The sequence below is a fragment of the Amblyomma americanum genome, chromosome 9 (genome assembly GCF_052857255.1).
Source record: "Amblyomma americanum isolate KBUSLIRL-KWMA chromosome 9, ASM5285725v1, whole genome shotgun sequence".
Lineage (NCBI taxonomy): Eukaryota > Metazoa > Arthropoda > Arachnida > Ixodida > Ixodidae > Amblyomma > Amblyomma americanum.
Genome location: NC_135505.1, coordinates 130,907,751 through 130,921,186, shown reverse-complemented (window position 1 = coordinate 130,921,186; position 13,436 = coordinate 130,907,751). Strand labels below are relative to the sequence as shown.

General features: G+C 43.8%; 1 protein-coding gene across 1 annotated transcript; it reads right to left on the bottom strand.

The window, feature by feature from the left end:
- Positions 1-475: 475 nt before the first annotated feature.
- Positions 476-13,221, bottom strand: LOC144104373 (15-hydroxyprostaglandin dehydrogenase [NAD(+)]-like). The gene is made up of 7 exons (XM_077637331.1): positions 12,988-13,221; positions 8,223-8,346; positions 6,387-6,493; positions 5,493-5,589; positions 4,448-4,524; positions 2,522-2,676; positions 476-1,148 (listed from the first exon to the last, which is right to left on the bottom strand). Exons 1-7 carry the CDS (start codon positions 13,084-13,086, stop codon positions 1,031-1,033), a joined length of 777 nt encoding a protein of 258 aa, XP_077493457.1. The 5' UTR covers positions 13,087-13,221; the 3' UTR covers positions 476-1,030.
- Between the last annotated feature and the right edge of the window lie 215 nt (positions 13,222-13,436).

Sequence of the window (13,436 nt, the reverse complement as noted above, 5' to 3'; positions counted from 1 at the left end):
ATATAGTCAATTCATAATCCATCTTTCCCGGTCACTTCACAACATCTCCCTAACTTTTATATTAGAGGGATGCACTCAAATGCCACATTTATGTGTTCGGCTATATACACCCTTTCGTTAGTGCTTATAAACGCACTATGGTGAAGGAAGACATTATTCCTGCCTCATGACTTTTTTTTTGCGTTCTGGAAAATGAAAATACGGCATTCATTATGAGATAATGTCTTTCATTACTTCACCTCCCCCAAACACACCTTAGACTTGAGACGTCCATTCCTGATATAACGTTAGTGCGGGTTCATTTCAGCAGGTTATCGCCATGTGCCATTTTATTCGCTAAAATGAGTTTTTAAGTGTGACCAATTAAAACCCCAACTGGAATTCAGGAAGAAATTAGAAGAACTTAAGGAAAAAAAGAGTTCTCAATCTGGGCCATTGCAGTTACAGTAAAAAAACAAACACACATCTTAACACATTGTGATAATTAAGATATTTTATCTATCAGTAATGTTGCTGTATGTACAGGGACACTAAATATTAAAACGGCTTTTCGAAAACGAATAATCTTGACGTTGCTTTCATATATTTCGCGTTGCGTGAGTTTTCAGTCGCAGCACATCATTGCCCCGTAGGAGGGGTGTTGACTTCATGAGGATCGAACGAATAAAAAACATTAGCGTCAAGACCTATTATTTCTACTCATTTTGTGTTAGACCAGGATCATGCTGCAAAACATGTCAATTTTGTAATAACGATAAACTGCGATGCTCAGTCTAACAGCACAAGCGGAACGAGAACTGCTCTTGGTCAAGCTTTATTAAAGCTGGCAGACTCATGTCAGCGTTTAGAAGAAAAATTGTGCGAAGTTCTGTGGAATTCTAATAAAAACAATTGACATTCAGCTACAGAAACTATGTTCGCCCCTGTATTATGTTCAAGCAGTTCTCATTACTCACCCGGCAGCGTGACTAGAGTTTAGAAACCGGTTAGCAAACCGCACAGAACTTGGTCGTGTGCACGAGCCTAGTAATCATCTGACGTTAGCGAACTCGTGGTAGACGAGCTCCTCATCATAGAGCGCCAGAAGTGCAGCGCCATTGATTCCGTCCTGGATGAGCTTCGTGACGCCCTTGGCGACGTTTTCTGGCCTGAAAAGAAAGGAAACAATGCGTACACTTAATCATAAGATACATTTTAAAATAGTCGATTTCCTTCACATAGCAGCGTTGAAGTGGCCGCTTTACTAATGACGTTTTGCAAACTTGTAGAAAGGAGGAAGGGAAATACGACAAATGCATTATCATCATCACAGCCACCGTTAACATTGTCAGTCTAACAAAGTGGTCCGTTTATCGGGCATGGTCCAACCCAAGTCGTGAAACACACATACAGATTGTTTTTTGTCTCGTGGCGCACCCTGCATAGCTCAGATTTTTTAGTTTTCGCTTCGCCCGAAGTAAACGTACCATCGGGGCCAAAAGTAGCAGACAATCCCTCCAAGTTCCGACTCGTACCACTATGCATAGGGGCGCCACCCGATAAAACACATCTGGTGTCGAAACGGGCCCACTGCGCAGGTCTCAATGCCAGAAGTGTTTTGTCAAGTGGCGCCCCCACGCAGAGTGGCACGGGTCGGAACTTGGAGGCGGAGGGGGGGGGGGGGCTGCTACTTTTGCCCCCCTTATTCCTCTCTCCCGGGGATATATTCACAGCCACTTTTTTAATGCCTTGACCATTTCCTAAACAATTTACAACTTTTACTGATTATTTGTTCACACCATTTGAGGCAATGCTATGCTGGAAAGCCAGTGGATTCCATCATGGCCTGTTTACGTGTGCGCATTTCTTCAGCCCTTGTCAGAATATTGTGACATAACTGCACTCGCTGAGTGCTTAAGCATTTGATCTATGCAGAAGCGTTATTTTACACTAGGAGCAAACGGTTCACTGACAGCGCAAATATTTCTTCGTTTCCTTTTTGTACTTTGGTCAAGGGCAAAGGAGAGGCCAAGGGGAGAGGGAGGAAAGCAGTCCGTCCAATAGAGTAGATTTCCAAGGGAAAGGCCACCCATCCCCAATTTTATTGACGAAAAAATTCAGCAATGCATTGCACAAAAAACACCGCCCACTCCTATCCATGAATGTTTCATCAATATGCCCTTGCCTTTAATCCTTCCGTCCCTTGCCCTTGACCCAGCAAGCGAGGGCTGCATTTAATAAAATCAACGAAGAAAAGCGCCTCTCTTAACGTGCTTCCTAACTAATGCTTTTCGGAGCTGTTCGTAATTTTGCGATTTGTGCCTTTACTATTTGCGATGAAATGAAGCGACTACGCAACACCTGTGCTAAGCGCGTTCTGTCGGGTGCTCTCTCGTGACTGCCTCCTGGCGACTAACCACGGGATACTGACGTCACTCTCACGTGATGAAGCGCACAGTAACGTGGTCACGTGGTATGTTATGCCAGTGGCGCACTAGTGAGCTGCTAACAGCTTCGCTGTATAGAAGAGACTACGGCTTACTTTTGCAGGCCTCGGCTGTAGTTCTCACTGATGTAGGGCGTGCTCACTTCGATCTCCCGGCAGAAGCTGGATATCCCGCGCCACATGTCCGTCTCTATGGGCTCCGGGCAGAGGCAGCTCACCTTGACGCCCGTGCGAGAGTAGTACAGGTCGCTCTGGAACAAAGCACCCACATATGACACACAGCTTTCATAATGGGGCGACACATCTCTTTAACGAACTACGAATGGGCATTCAGTAGTGACTCACTTAATCACCGTCATCATCACAAATGTCACTACCACCATGATCTACGCTGAGTCACGTCCTATCAACCTTTGTTCTCATGTTCTTCAGAGTTGCCCTCATAATGGTGAGCAGGATCAGAACTTGTCGCACACAGAATCACAAGTTGCATAGGCAGAGCGCAAAAGCACAGCACTGTGAGTCTTGATTGCGACAAGATGAGAACACTGAAAGGTATTTGTAAATCTGTAAAGTTTGAATTGGTTTATATGGGTTTAACGTCCCAAATCGAATCAGGCTATAAGAGACGCCGTAGTGAAGGGCTCCGGAAATTTCGGCCACCTGGGGTTCTTTAACGTGCACTGACATCGCAGAGTACACGGGCCTCTAGAATTCCGCCTCCATCGAAATTCGACTGCCGCGGCCGGGATCGAACCCACGTTTTCCGGGCCAGCAGCCGAGCGCCATAACCACTGAGCCACCGCTGTGGCGCTAAATCTGTAAAATTTGTAATGCTATCTGTAAATTGTAGGGTCTACGGAGTGTTTTAAACTTTTACTCGAACACTCAGAAAGACCACCTCTACAGATTTGTTGTACTAAATATGAGCATAAAAATCATTTTAGGATCCCTTTAAATAGTTATGAGAGGCTGTAAGCGAAGAAATTTTTGTGTTTAAATTCATGCGCACGACTTTCCTGCAAATGCCTAGTGCAAGTTCCAGCCATTAACACTGGGACAGGAGTCAGCTCACGTTCGTGTTTATAGGAATATTCTGTCACGTGCGTGAATATTTATTGTGACTTCCAGATCTGTTTTCTCTTAATAGGCTTTGACGTTCGAAAGAAACACTTCGGGGCCATGAAGCAGATTGTAGTGCAGAAATGCTGACTACCTTTTGCCAAAAAAGAAAAAAAAGAACTTTCTTAATTCACCGTGAACAGAACTTTTTGTACACGACCGTTTCCCCATTCTGCCACCATCGAAATGCGGTCGCGACGTCCGTGCGACTGCAGATACTGAAGCACACGGTCTAGAATACAGGAACTTGCTTCATAGTGTGTAGTGAAAGGTGAGTGCGGCTGACCTACAGGCATTAAGGTAAAATTACTTTCAACCAACCTTGCTCACAGGTGGTGTGGTGTCCGACATTCGTGACAGCTCAGCGCGACTCGCTAACAATGCGATCACAGCGCCGCCTGGAACGATAGGCCTTAGTTTGTCGCCTAAATAAAATGAGCTGTTCGTCAATCTGCAAGGAATTAACCAAAAATGGACAGGAGGTCTGCCTTGTAAAGTGCTTGAATAAAGGGCGTAGTTCTCCGGCAGACATTGCGAGCAATTGTGCTCAGCTTTTTGCGAAATCTAAACATTTAGGCCTTAAAGTGTGGTTTTGGTGAGAAAGTCGCTTCTCGAATTGTAATAAAGCGAGGAGTAATGAATCACAAATATATAGTCTTGCCGATATTTCTGTTTTTGTAGAATTTTTTATCTCTAGGGCATTGAACACTTTGCAGCACAAGCATTCCATGGTCATTACTGGCCGCAAAAGTAAGGCACTGCAATTTTGACCTCTAAAATGCCCATTGAAACAATACGCTTGCAGCTGCTGCTCCGGTGGAAGAGTAAAACGAGTCTCGGTTAAGTGTCTAAGTGTGCTGCACATGAATTCCTTGCACGGCTATTGCTGGATATACTTACCCCGAAGGCTCTCGTCAGTCCTATTACTCCGTACTTGGACGCGTTGTATGCTGGGATTGCGGGACAGGCAACCAAACCTAAAATGCAAGGATTATTGTTACTCGTAGCCACACAGTAGTAAGCGATAATTGAGGGCCATATTTTTTTGTAAGTACCACTAGACTAGAGCCAGCACAATTCGGTCACAGTGCCAGTATTTGGCAAGCGCAGGAACAGCCATCGACGTCCGAAACTTCAAGAAGGAAAACGGGTAAAAAAGATTAACTTGCAGCGTGATGAAGGTGTTTTTATGCTCTAATACCACTCTTTACAGCCTGACAGAGCTTTAGCAGTGAGTGCGCTGAGTGACTGTCAACGCAAAACCTCCTGGTAACGAAGCTTACGCAGGTAAGGATGATGGGTGCAGGATGCATAAAAAATCATGCCTGTCAGATTCGTAGGCGAGAATTCTTGAAGTGACGTTGTGGTGGCAGCTCTAAGCTTTCCATGGCTTGAAGAAATTAAGTGCACCCTTCAGAAGACTGAAGTCTTCTGGAGCAAGAAGGCACTGGGATTGTCGTTGCAATCTAAACCCAAATACGCCTATATGACAGTATAAAGGGAGTAAGCGGTCCTCTAGCGCCCTCTATATTATAAAAGAGAGTGCTGCAGAGCACAGCTTACTCCCTGTATACTCATTTATGCTTAGAGTGTAGGTACCTTAGACGTGATCTTTCTAAACAGTGACGTCCTAAAGAAGTCAATCTTATCTTAATCTGCAAAACAAACTGACCTAGCTTCCAGCTTTATCAGATTCGCCGCTGGGCACAATCCATTTATTTTCGTAAAGGCAGACCTGTTGCTTGTTGATAACATGCTCAATGTTTTCAATGCTCGCAAGACATATCCCGAAAGGAGTGTGGCGGTTGCTTGACGGGCTTTAGTGTTAACAGCATGAAATAAGTGAAGGAGTTTGGATACCTTTGCACTATATGAAGCGTTTGAGCTGATTGATTGCTTAGGTCGAAATGCAGCCTCACATGCGGTATCTGCCAAAGTGGCGTACCTGCTATAGAGGCGATGTTGATCACGTGTCCTCCTTCGCCACCTCGGTCCTTACCCATGTACTTCAGTGCCAGGAGGGTTCCAAAATACACGGCCATCTGCGGGGTGAGCGGATGCCAATAATCAAATGATGAATAAATACAAATACAAATAACAACATTGAGGATGTTAGGATCTTACCCGAAAAGCCTATGAATGGCTTTACAGAGGCGTTCACCCCTGCATTCTGATAAATCGCGGCTAGATTATTAAGAATTAATTATTTATCAATATATGCGCTGTTTAGGTAGGCATAAATAGAGTTTGAGCAATGCCTCTTGAAAAAAAAAAAAACTTGAGAGGACACTTAAGGTCCTCCTTCCGTGGATGACGCGATAGCGTTTATGGGTCTCTTCAGCGGCCTGAGGTCGTCTTTACGGATCACTTCGCAGACATGGTCACTCTGCATTTATAGATCGTGGGGAGTTCTGATACCACTCTTGGCGCAGTGGTGCAGGTGGCCGTTTCAATTACAGCCACTGGTGGGGCTTGGTGAGGCCCAGGTTGTTCTCCGCGGGCAACCACTCGCGGCCAATCATTAAATTAACTGCAACCTGCCACAGTGGGCAGTTTCCTAACAATCCGGGGTGCAGGTTGCCATCTGTCACGATGGGCAGGTTGCGATCACGTCACAAAGTCACGTGGCAAGCGGGCCGCCTGGTTTTTCGCTCACAACACCGACGCGGGGGATTTTGTGCAGAACGGGAGACTTAACGATGTTGAGTTAAAAAAAAAAGAAACCGACAGAGAGTCGCTATCGGCAGTTCCAGCTTAGAAGAGTGGAGCAGCACAGAGGCGAAAGTTGGTGCTAAAAAGCTTGATAGAAATTGAATAATACTAAAGCGGCATGCCTTACCGTATTAATCTCGAACACCCTCCTCCATCGCTCTTCGCCAGCGAGTCCAGCGTTGTTAACCACGATGTCCAGGCGTCCGAATTTCTTCTTCACTCTCACGAAACAGTCTTCAATAAAGAGAGAAGATGACTTATCACGGTGTAGCACCCATGTCGGTTGTAATGTCTGTCCAAACACGACAGCTACCAACTTTACATTTTGTGTAAATGTCTGCTGAAGTTCGTGGTCAAGATTTTGTGGTCAAGATGGTCAAGGCCTCTCAGACAGAGAGAAAGATCAGCTTGTTTTAAAACGAAAGGCACAACCATTTTCTTTTAGTGTGTAGCCAGTATAACAGCAAGGCTCTCGGCCGATAGGAGAGATAGTGAAGCTGAATCTTCCAATGCGTCTTGCCGATAGATGGGGCCCCTGACCCGGCGTTTTGGTATCATCCCTTTTTAGTCCATAAAGGCCAAACGGCGCTGAAATTGACCGCGTCAGTGTTCCTTTCCGTCTCGTAAGCGTTGGTTGGTTGGTAATGGCTTTATTTAGACCCACTTCAGTGGAGCAGGTGCTAGTCTGCACCTGTGCGTTTGTGGTCTCGTTTGTGCGATCTTCCAGTGCGCTATGCTATTTACAAAATGCAACAACATTCGCTACTTTTCCTCGGTATTCAGCACTGGCTACAAGTGTGGGAATTAGGGTTTCAGGGCTAATAAGGAGGTATTGCTGAGGCGCGGAATTCATTTATTTATAAAACACCGAAATAGAGAAGGCGTTCGATGACGTTGGGGACGTCAGTCCGGAAGTTTGTGACATGGTGCACGACACGTGGTTTCTGGCATGCAGTTCGCTGATACACCTATGTTTCACACCCATAAGCTTGGAACCAGTATGGTCATTCGCGGAAATATTTGCCTTAAGCATGCGTGAAATTGCTTTCGACCGTACTTTCGAAACGACGCAGGAGAATGTTGGTCAGCTTTCTGCAAAACGGAGAAGAAACTGTGGAATTGGTGTATCAAACGCAATGCAGCGGTGCCGCTAAGAAATCACGCCAGCTTTGCTTACTTTCAGCAGATTCTCTGCTAAAGAAACTTTGATAGTGGTGCTGGTGCCGTTAAATCTTTCCCAGAGCACGTATCGAGCAACATTCACCGAACAAAATATAGTCACGGCATTGCAATAAATTAGGATTCTTTCGTCTGTGTCGCCTTAATACTTCTCTCATGAAACACTGCTGATCACACCGCAGGTCACAAATGGGTTGCCTGTGATTGTTTTTGCTCCAAAAGCTTACGCCAACAATTAAAGGAAATAGTTTAAGGGATGTTACCATAAGGGTTGATAATTGGGCGAGTTGGTGCGAATCCATTGTCAATTGTCATTGTCATTGACAACAAACTGTCAGTTCATAGCGAGCACTTGAGTTGTCGTCACTCCGTCTACATCCTTTTCCTTGTGGTGCCACAGAATTATGGATATTACCATAATCTTGTATGCGTTTCAGCGTAAACTGGTTAGGGGTTCATTGGGTCTCATGACCCGTCAATGTGGTCATGTACGCTACAAATGAGAATGAATCATGCGACCTCGGTTCGTGGTAATGTCATTTCATGGAGACGATATCAAAGAAAGGGGACGGGGGTGGCGCAAGTTTCATAAATGGACTGTAAAGATTTTTCTGACACGCAAAGACAAATTCTAAGCCTTCCTTCACCCTAATCGTTGAGCTGCATTATCGGGGGTTCATTTTTCATGTTAACATTTATTTGAGCACAAAATCAGTGGCAATCTATAACTCAGAGAGTAAAATTACTTCCTCGTAAGGCTAAGATTAAGTAGCAAAGGACTCACCCTCAAACGCTCCATCATCAGTGATGTCACATTTTATAAACATCAGCCGATCTCCAGGGAACTTGCTCTTCAAGCAATGCTCTGTTCTTATCCCAACAGATTCGTTCAAGTCTGCAAACGCAACCTGTAAAATATTCGTTGCCGGATTTAGTGTCATGGACGATGAAGTGGCGTAATATGCCGCTGCGCTGTAAACATAATTTGGGCTTGAAAACCAGCCTACCACGACAAGATCCTTAACTGACCCCACCATGAGTGCCTCACATGTGCCAGTGCATTCTCATCCTACCTATAAAGCCCTAATTGAACTGAAACTAATCCGCTCGAGCTAGATAACCGTAATGCGGGCCCCTTCATAGAAGCCTTTTTGCTATGTGAGAACCTCGTAACACAGAGAAGCCTATTTTCGAAGAAATACAGCCACCTGTCAGGTGTTGATTCCTTCAAATGTAGATTTTAATCCGGTAACCATACCACTCATTTAAAGAGTAGATGACTATTCAATCTTTTACCGGTTACTTTGAATACAGCTTGTTGGGAATATTCATTCTTCCGTGCATCATGGCAATTATTACCACTGTTCTGAAGGTTACACGATATCATGGTGGCCTTGGTGCTTTTGTTTTACCATAGTCTTCAGGTATCGCATTGCCGTCTGCTTTATCCATCGGGCCCTTACCCTTGATTAGCTTATCTTGTAAAATAAAGGTAGATTTTGCAAGGACTTATTCCTGCAACAGCTTAACAGAATGATCAACAAGATAGAAAGCAATATAGGAGAGGATATACATGCAGAAATATAGAAACGAAGGAACTCTGCAGCACGGTCTTAATACAATGACCTTTAGAATTATGTCATTTCTTAATCAGTAAATTTAAACCGGATAATAGTTTTGCACTGGGGTCTTGAGTTATGAATTTGTTGCTTTGTGAACAAATATTTGGGTGCTAAACTTCCTTTGAGTTACAAAACAGTTTACAAGAATTGTGCTTGCGATCGGTTTAGCCGACTTTGCGAAGTTGTGTCCACGAGTATTTATATCACTAAACTTACTTCAATAAAACCCTCCATAAACAAAACAAATGATATCATTAGTATGCTTATCTTACACGTATAATTCCTTTCTTTATTTTTAACAGCTGGTTTGGTGTTGTACCCCTGTCAAGCGCACAAGTACACTTGCGGGGAGAGCGCTTCGGCATCCCGAGTGACACTTAAGGCTACGCGGTGCTAAACGGGAAAGCAAAGTGCACTCGTAGCAAAGAAAAAGTGGCGACACGAAATGGGCGAAATTTTTCAAGAGGTCGATGGAAAAGAAAAAAAAAGCTTACAAATAAAGATAAGGAAAGTGCAGAGGGAAAGGCGCACACAACCCTTGCACTGTGAGTGGCTTGTGCAAAAGTCCCTGTCGCGTCACAGAAGTTCATAGAAAAAGAAGGCTTTGGACTCTGGGCAGGCTCACGAGTACACGTGAGACACAGCATATAGGGCACGTTGTTTCTTTCCGAATGGTCAGAAGACTAAATGAAGAAGCCATGCTGAATTATTTTAATTTTTTTTAAAGAACAGGTGTGGTATGTTTCCATATACTTGCTTTTTTGAATGGCGTGCTGTATTGACTCTTCTTAATGAGGTTCTATTGTTACTGCTGCTTTTTGTATTTGTGTTATCTTCATTGATTATGCAATAAAGATAATCATTTTAATTTGGCTATTTTTTAAGTACGAAAGTTAGAAACAGCTCAAGCTGCATTGAAAAGCTTTCGCCTTAACTCCTTTGTAATGAGCAATGAACGAGTAAAAATACAAACATATAAAAGCAAAGACCAGCCAAGACTATCCAGAATTTTGAGTTGCATCTGATCGCGTTTCTTTTGTTGTGTTGCTTCGCTTGCAGCTATAACAAAGAAATATTTTTAAAAAAGTGTTATAGCAGGTAAAGTAAACTTCTGAGCACTTTTAGTGCGCCATACATATTGTGCCTTTACAGTCGCTGCTACCGAGGTTACGCACTCGGCCCTCCAACCGCTCCAACGGGAGTGCACTCTTCTGCGAGTCACTTGCGACGGTTACATTTTACAAAGTGCACTTACAGCGAGCGACACTCTCCGTAAGTGCACTCAACTTTCCCGCTTGAGGGGGTATTATTTACAGCCTCTCAAACACGGTAAAATAACGTTGCGCTGACACAACTCGTGCATGTAGAAACAGCGCCATATTTAGGCGCGTTCCTTATCAGCAGTGTCAGATAAGTCGAGCTGCAAGCCATTACGTGTCTGTTTGCTAAGCGTGCTTATCGCGGACACGTACACACGAAAAAAGTACAGCCTGAATGAGGACGTAAATGGACTAAAATGTTGCAACAAATGCGGACACACAGCAGCATTTCAGTAGAGAAAACTGGTCCAAGATAATGTTACTACGGCATCAAGCCGTTCCTTGCTCTCAACGAGACCACATAGAGAACTGAGCAAAAGGATACAATAAGATACAATAAAGGTGGGCTGATTTGATGAAATCAAAAAGTGAACGATGATATGGACCCTGTGTCCAGGCGATATATGAATCCGGATTCCTATATTGCTCAGACACAGGGTCCATATCATCGTTCACTTCTTGATTTCATCAAATTAGCCCACCTTTTTTCATTCATTTAAGCATCTTACTCATCTGTCACTTCATAGTTTTTATGCCCTGATGCAATAAACATCGCTTTAAAAAAAGATACAATATTTTAGTTTTAGAATTAATTTTTGTTAGCGCACTAACCATTGCGCGGAATCTTCACGGAGAGAAAATATCACGCTATTTACACCATAGCAACCAATAATTATCATCGTATTAAGGCACAATTTGTTTCAGCTGAAAATTTATTGAACTGTTTTCTGTGGTACGTGAAGGTGCCGGTGATCCTACAGGTTTTTCATTATATAATGATGAACAGATTAAAAAAAAAAGTCTTCGCAATGATATAAAATTTTCTATACTTCGCCCGCAAGATCTTTGCATCCGTCATTGGTAGCCAACGTCGACGCATGGTGGCCAGGAAGCTGTCGATGAACGCCTAGTCTATATCCCCCCACTCCTGGAGCTGCTGATTGAATTTCTTTACGGCTCTCCTACCTTTCCTTCTTTTGGTATGGCGTGCGAAGCTTATACAAATGTATTTATTTTAATTTTTGTAAACATACCAGCCTGCCACATTAAGACCTCCACTGTCATCTTCTTAATAAGTTTTTCACAAGCGCAGGTGAGTGCTTAGGGTCGCTGTTCTGCTGGAACGCATGTTCTAACCCTCAATTCTTGAGCGTTGAAGAGCCTTTACCTTACCAATAACTCCCTGATAAACCTCTTTTGTAAAGGTACTTTCAATTGGTGAAGGAGGCGGTCTTCACGAACGCAGAATCTGCCCGGTGACATTACGTTCCTGCCCCTACAGTTTAATGTAGGAAGTTGATAACGAGGACCAAATAAAGTTTATTTGAAGCAACGTATATAACGAACCCATCGCTCCCACGGAACAACAACTTCGATGCTTTGTACGAAAAAAACTTTTTTCCTTGGGTCACATGTCCACATCAGGTGTTTGCTTGCATACCTCATCCTGGTAGCAAAATTCTCTTCACTAATATGCAGAGTTTGAGCTGGGTTCTCGGAGTATTGCTGAACGCATTGCACCTGCTTCCTCAGAGTCGGTGGTGCCACTCTACAGCCTGATACAGGGGTTATATTTATGGCAATGGCGATAACAAAAAGTCAAGAGTTTCTCCGTCTTGCCCGAACAATGTGATTGTAGACATTTTGGTTGGTCACTCTGGCTGTTTCAGTAGAGATAAAGAAACCAAACACTCTCTGAATTAATCTTTTCCTAACTTTCAAAGCAGACGACTGTGATAGTCAGAACCAGATGGAAAGCTGGTGGTGTTTCATCGCAGGGTTGAGGTCGCGGATAACCACCACTTGAACAATCTTGGTGGCGTTACGTTAGAAGCAACAGGCGCACTGTTCCTGTTGCTTCTGAATACATGCAGCAACACGTGCAACTGCGGAATCTCTCACTTCAAAATGACAGGAACTAAATAATAATTTAGATTGGAAGGCAAATTAACACAACGGAAAATGAGCAGGAAGAGACGAAAATAAAAAAAAACTGAGAAGGTAAACAGTTACGCCCAAAACAACTCCTGGCGGACAAAGATGTTATAGCATAAAAATATACTAAATAAAGCATAAACCATTTTTACTTTATTACTATTTTGAATTTATTGAATAAATTACAAATATCGTATGTTATGTTCATTACTGTATTCGCGTTATTAAAATTTAGGTAACTAATGACGTAAAGACTGCACCAAGAAAAAGATAATGACCATTACTCGGAACTCAATACACAAGGCTTTATACAAGGTGTAAGTATTTAGTAGAGTCCAGTAGTTCACATATTTAGTTTTTACCCTTGTAGCAACAGAAAAGAATGAAAGTAATTGCTATTCGTGCTATTCGTTTATTATTCTGTTCGCGAATTTTTTTTTTGTTCTCTCGTACCCAGCGATGTAAGTAAAGCCTCGAGGCTGGCTTTTACTATTGTGTACTAAAGGCAAAAACACTACCCAAATCTCTGACAACATTATGCTTCTTTTTGCTGGACCCTTCGGCTTACCGCCACTACTCTCACGTAAATGATACGCCATTAGTTGCATTTTGCAAAGAACAGTCTCAAGCTGAAGGAACGGGGACGCCTGGAGCTGTCCGACACCGAACTCACCTTGCTGCCTTGCTCAAGCAGTTGCTCAGTGATGGCTTTTCCTAGCCCCATGGCACCACCCGTCACCAGGGCAACTTTTCCATCGAGAAGATCACTCATCGTCAAAGACCTTCAATCGTACGTTGATGCAAGGAGAAGCAACACCGTCGGCGGCCGTGGTTTGGGAGCGTGTTCACAGACGTCCCACTTTTAGCAACTCTACACGGACTATCTTAGAGTTGGTCGCAAGCGCGGAGCGGAGGCCCCGCCGAAGGAAGCGCTATCCTTCGGGGCTGATAAGAAGCCAGCGTGGACTCTTGTCTCCAAAGGCGGTTGCGTTTGCACCATGACCCTACGCGTCACGGCACACGGTTGTTATCGCTGTTGTTGGAATCGTCGGCTGCCTTCGGGAAACCCTCGAAGTGAGCCTCACAGAGAGAGGGAGGAGATAGACATTTATTCAAACACAG

Coding starts and splice junctions, on each gene's coding strand:
- LOC144104373 (XM_077637331.1), bottom strand. CDS start 13,086: ATGAGTGATCTTCTCGATGGAAAAGTTGCCCTGGTGACGGGTGGTGCC. Junction 6,494..8,222: donor TGATGATGGAGCGTTTGAGG/GTGAGTCCTTTG, acceptor TCTTTATTGAAG/ACTGTTTCGTGAGAGTGAAG. Junction 1,149..2,521: donor TACAGCCGAGGCCTGCAAAA/GTAAGCCGTAGT, acceptor CTTTCTTTTCAG/GCCAGAAAACGTCGCCAAGG.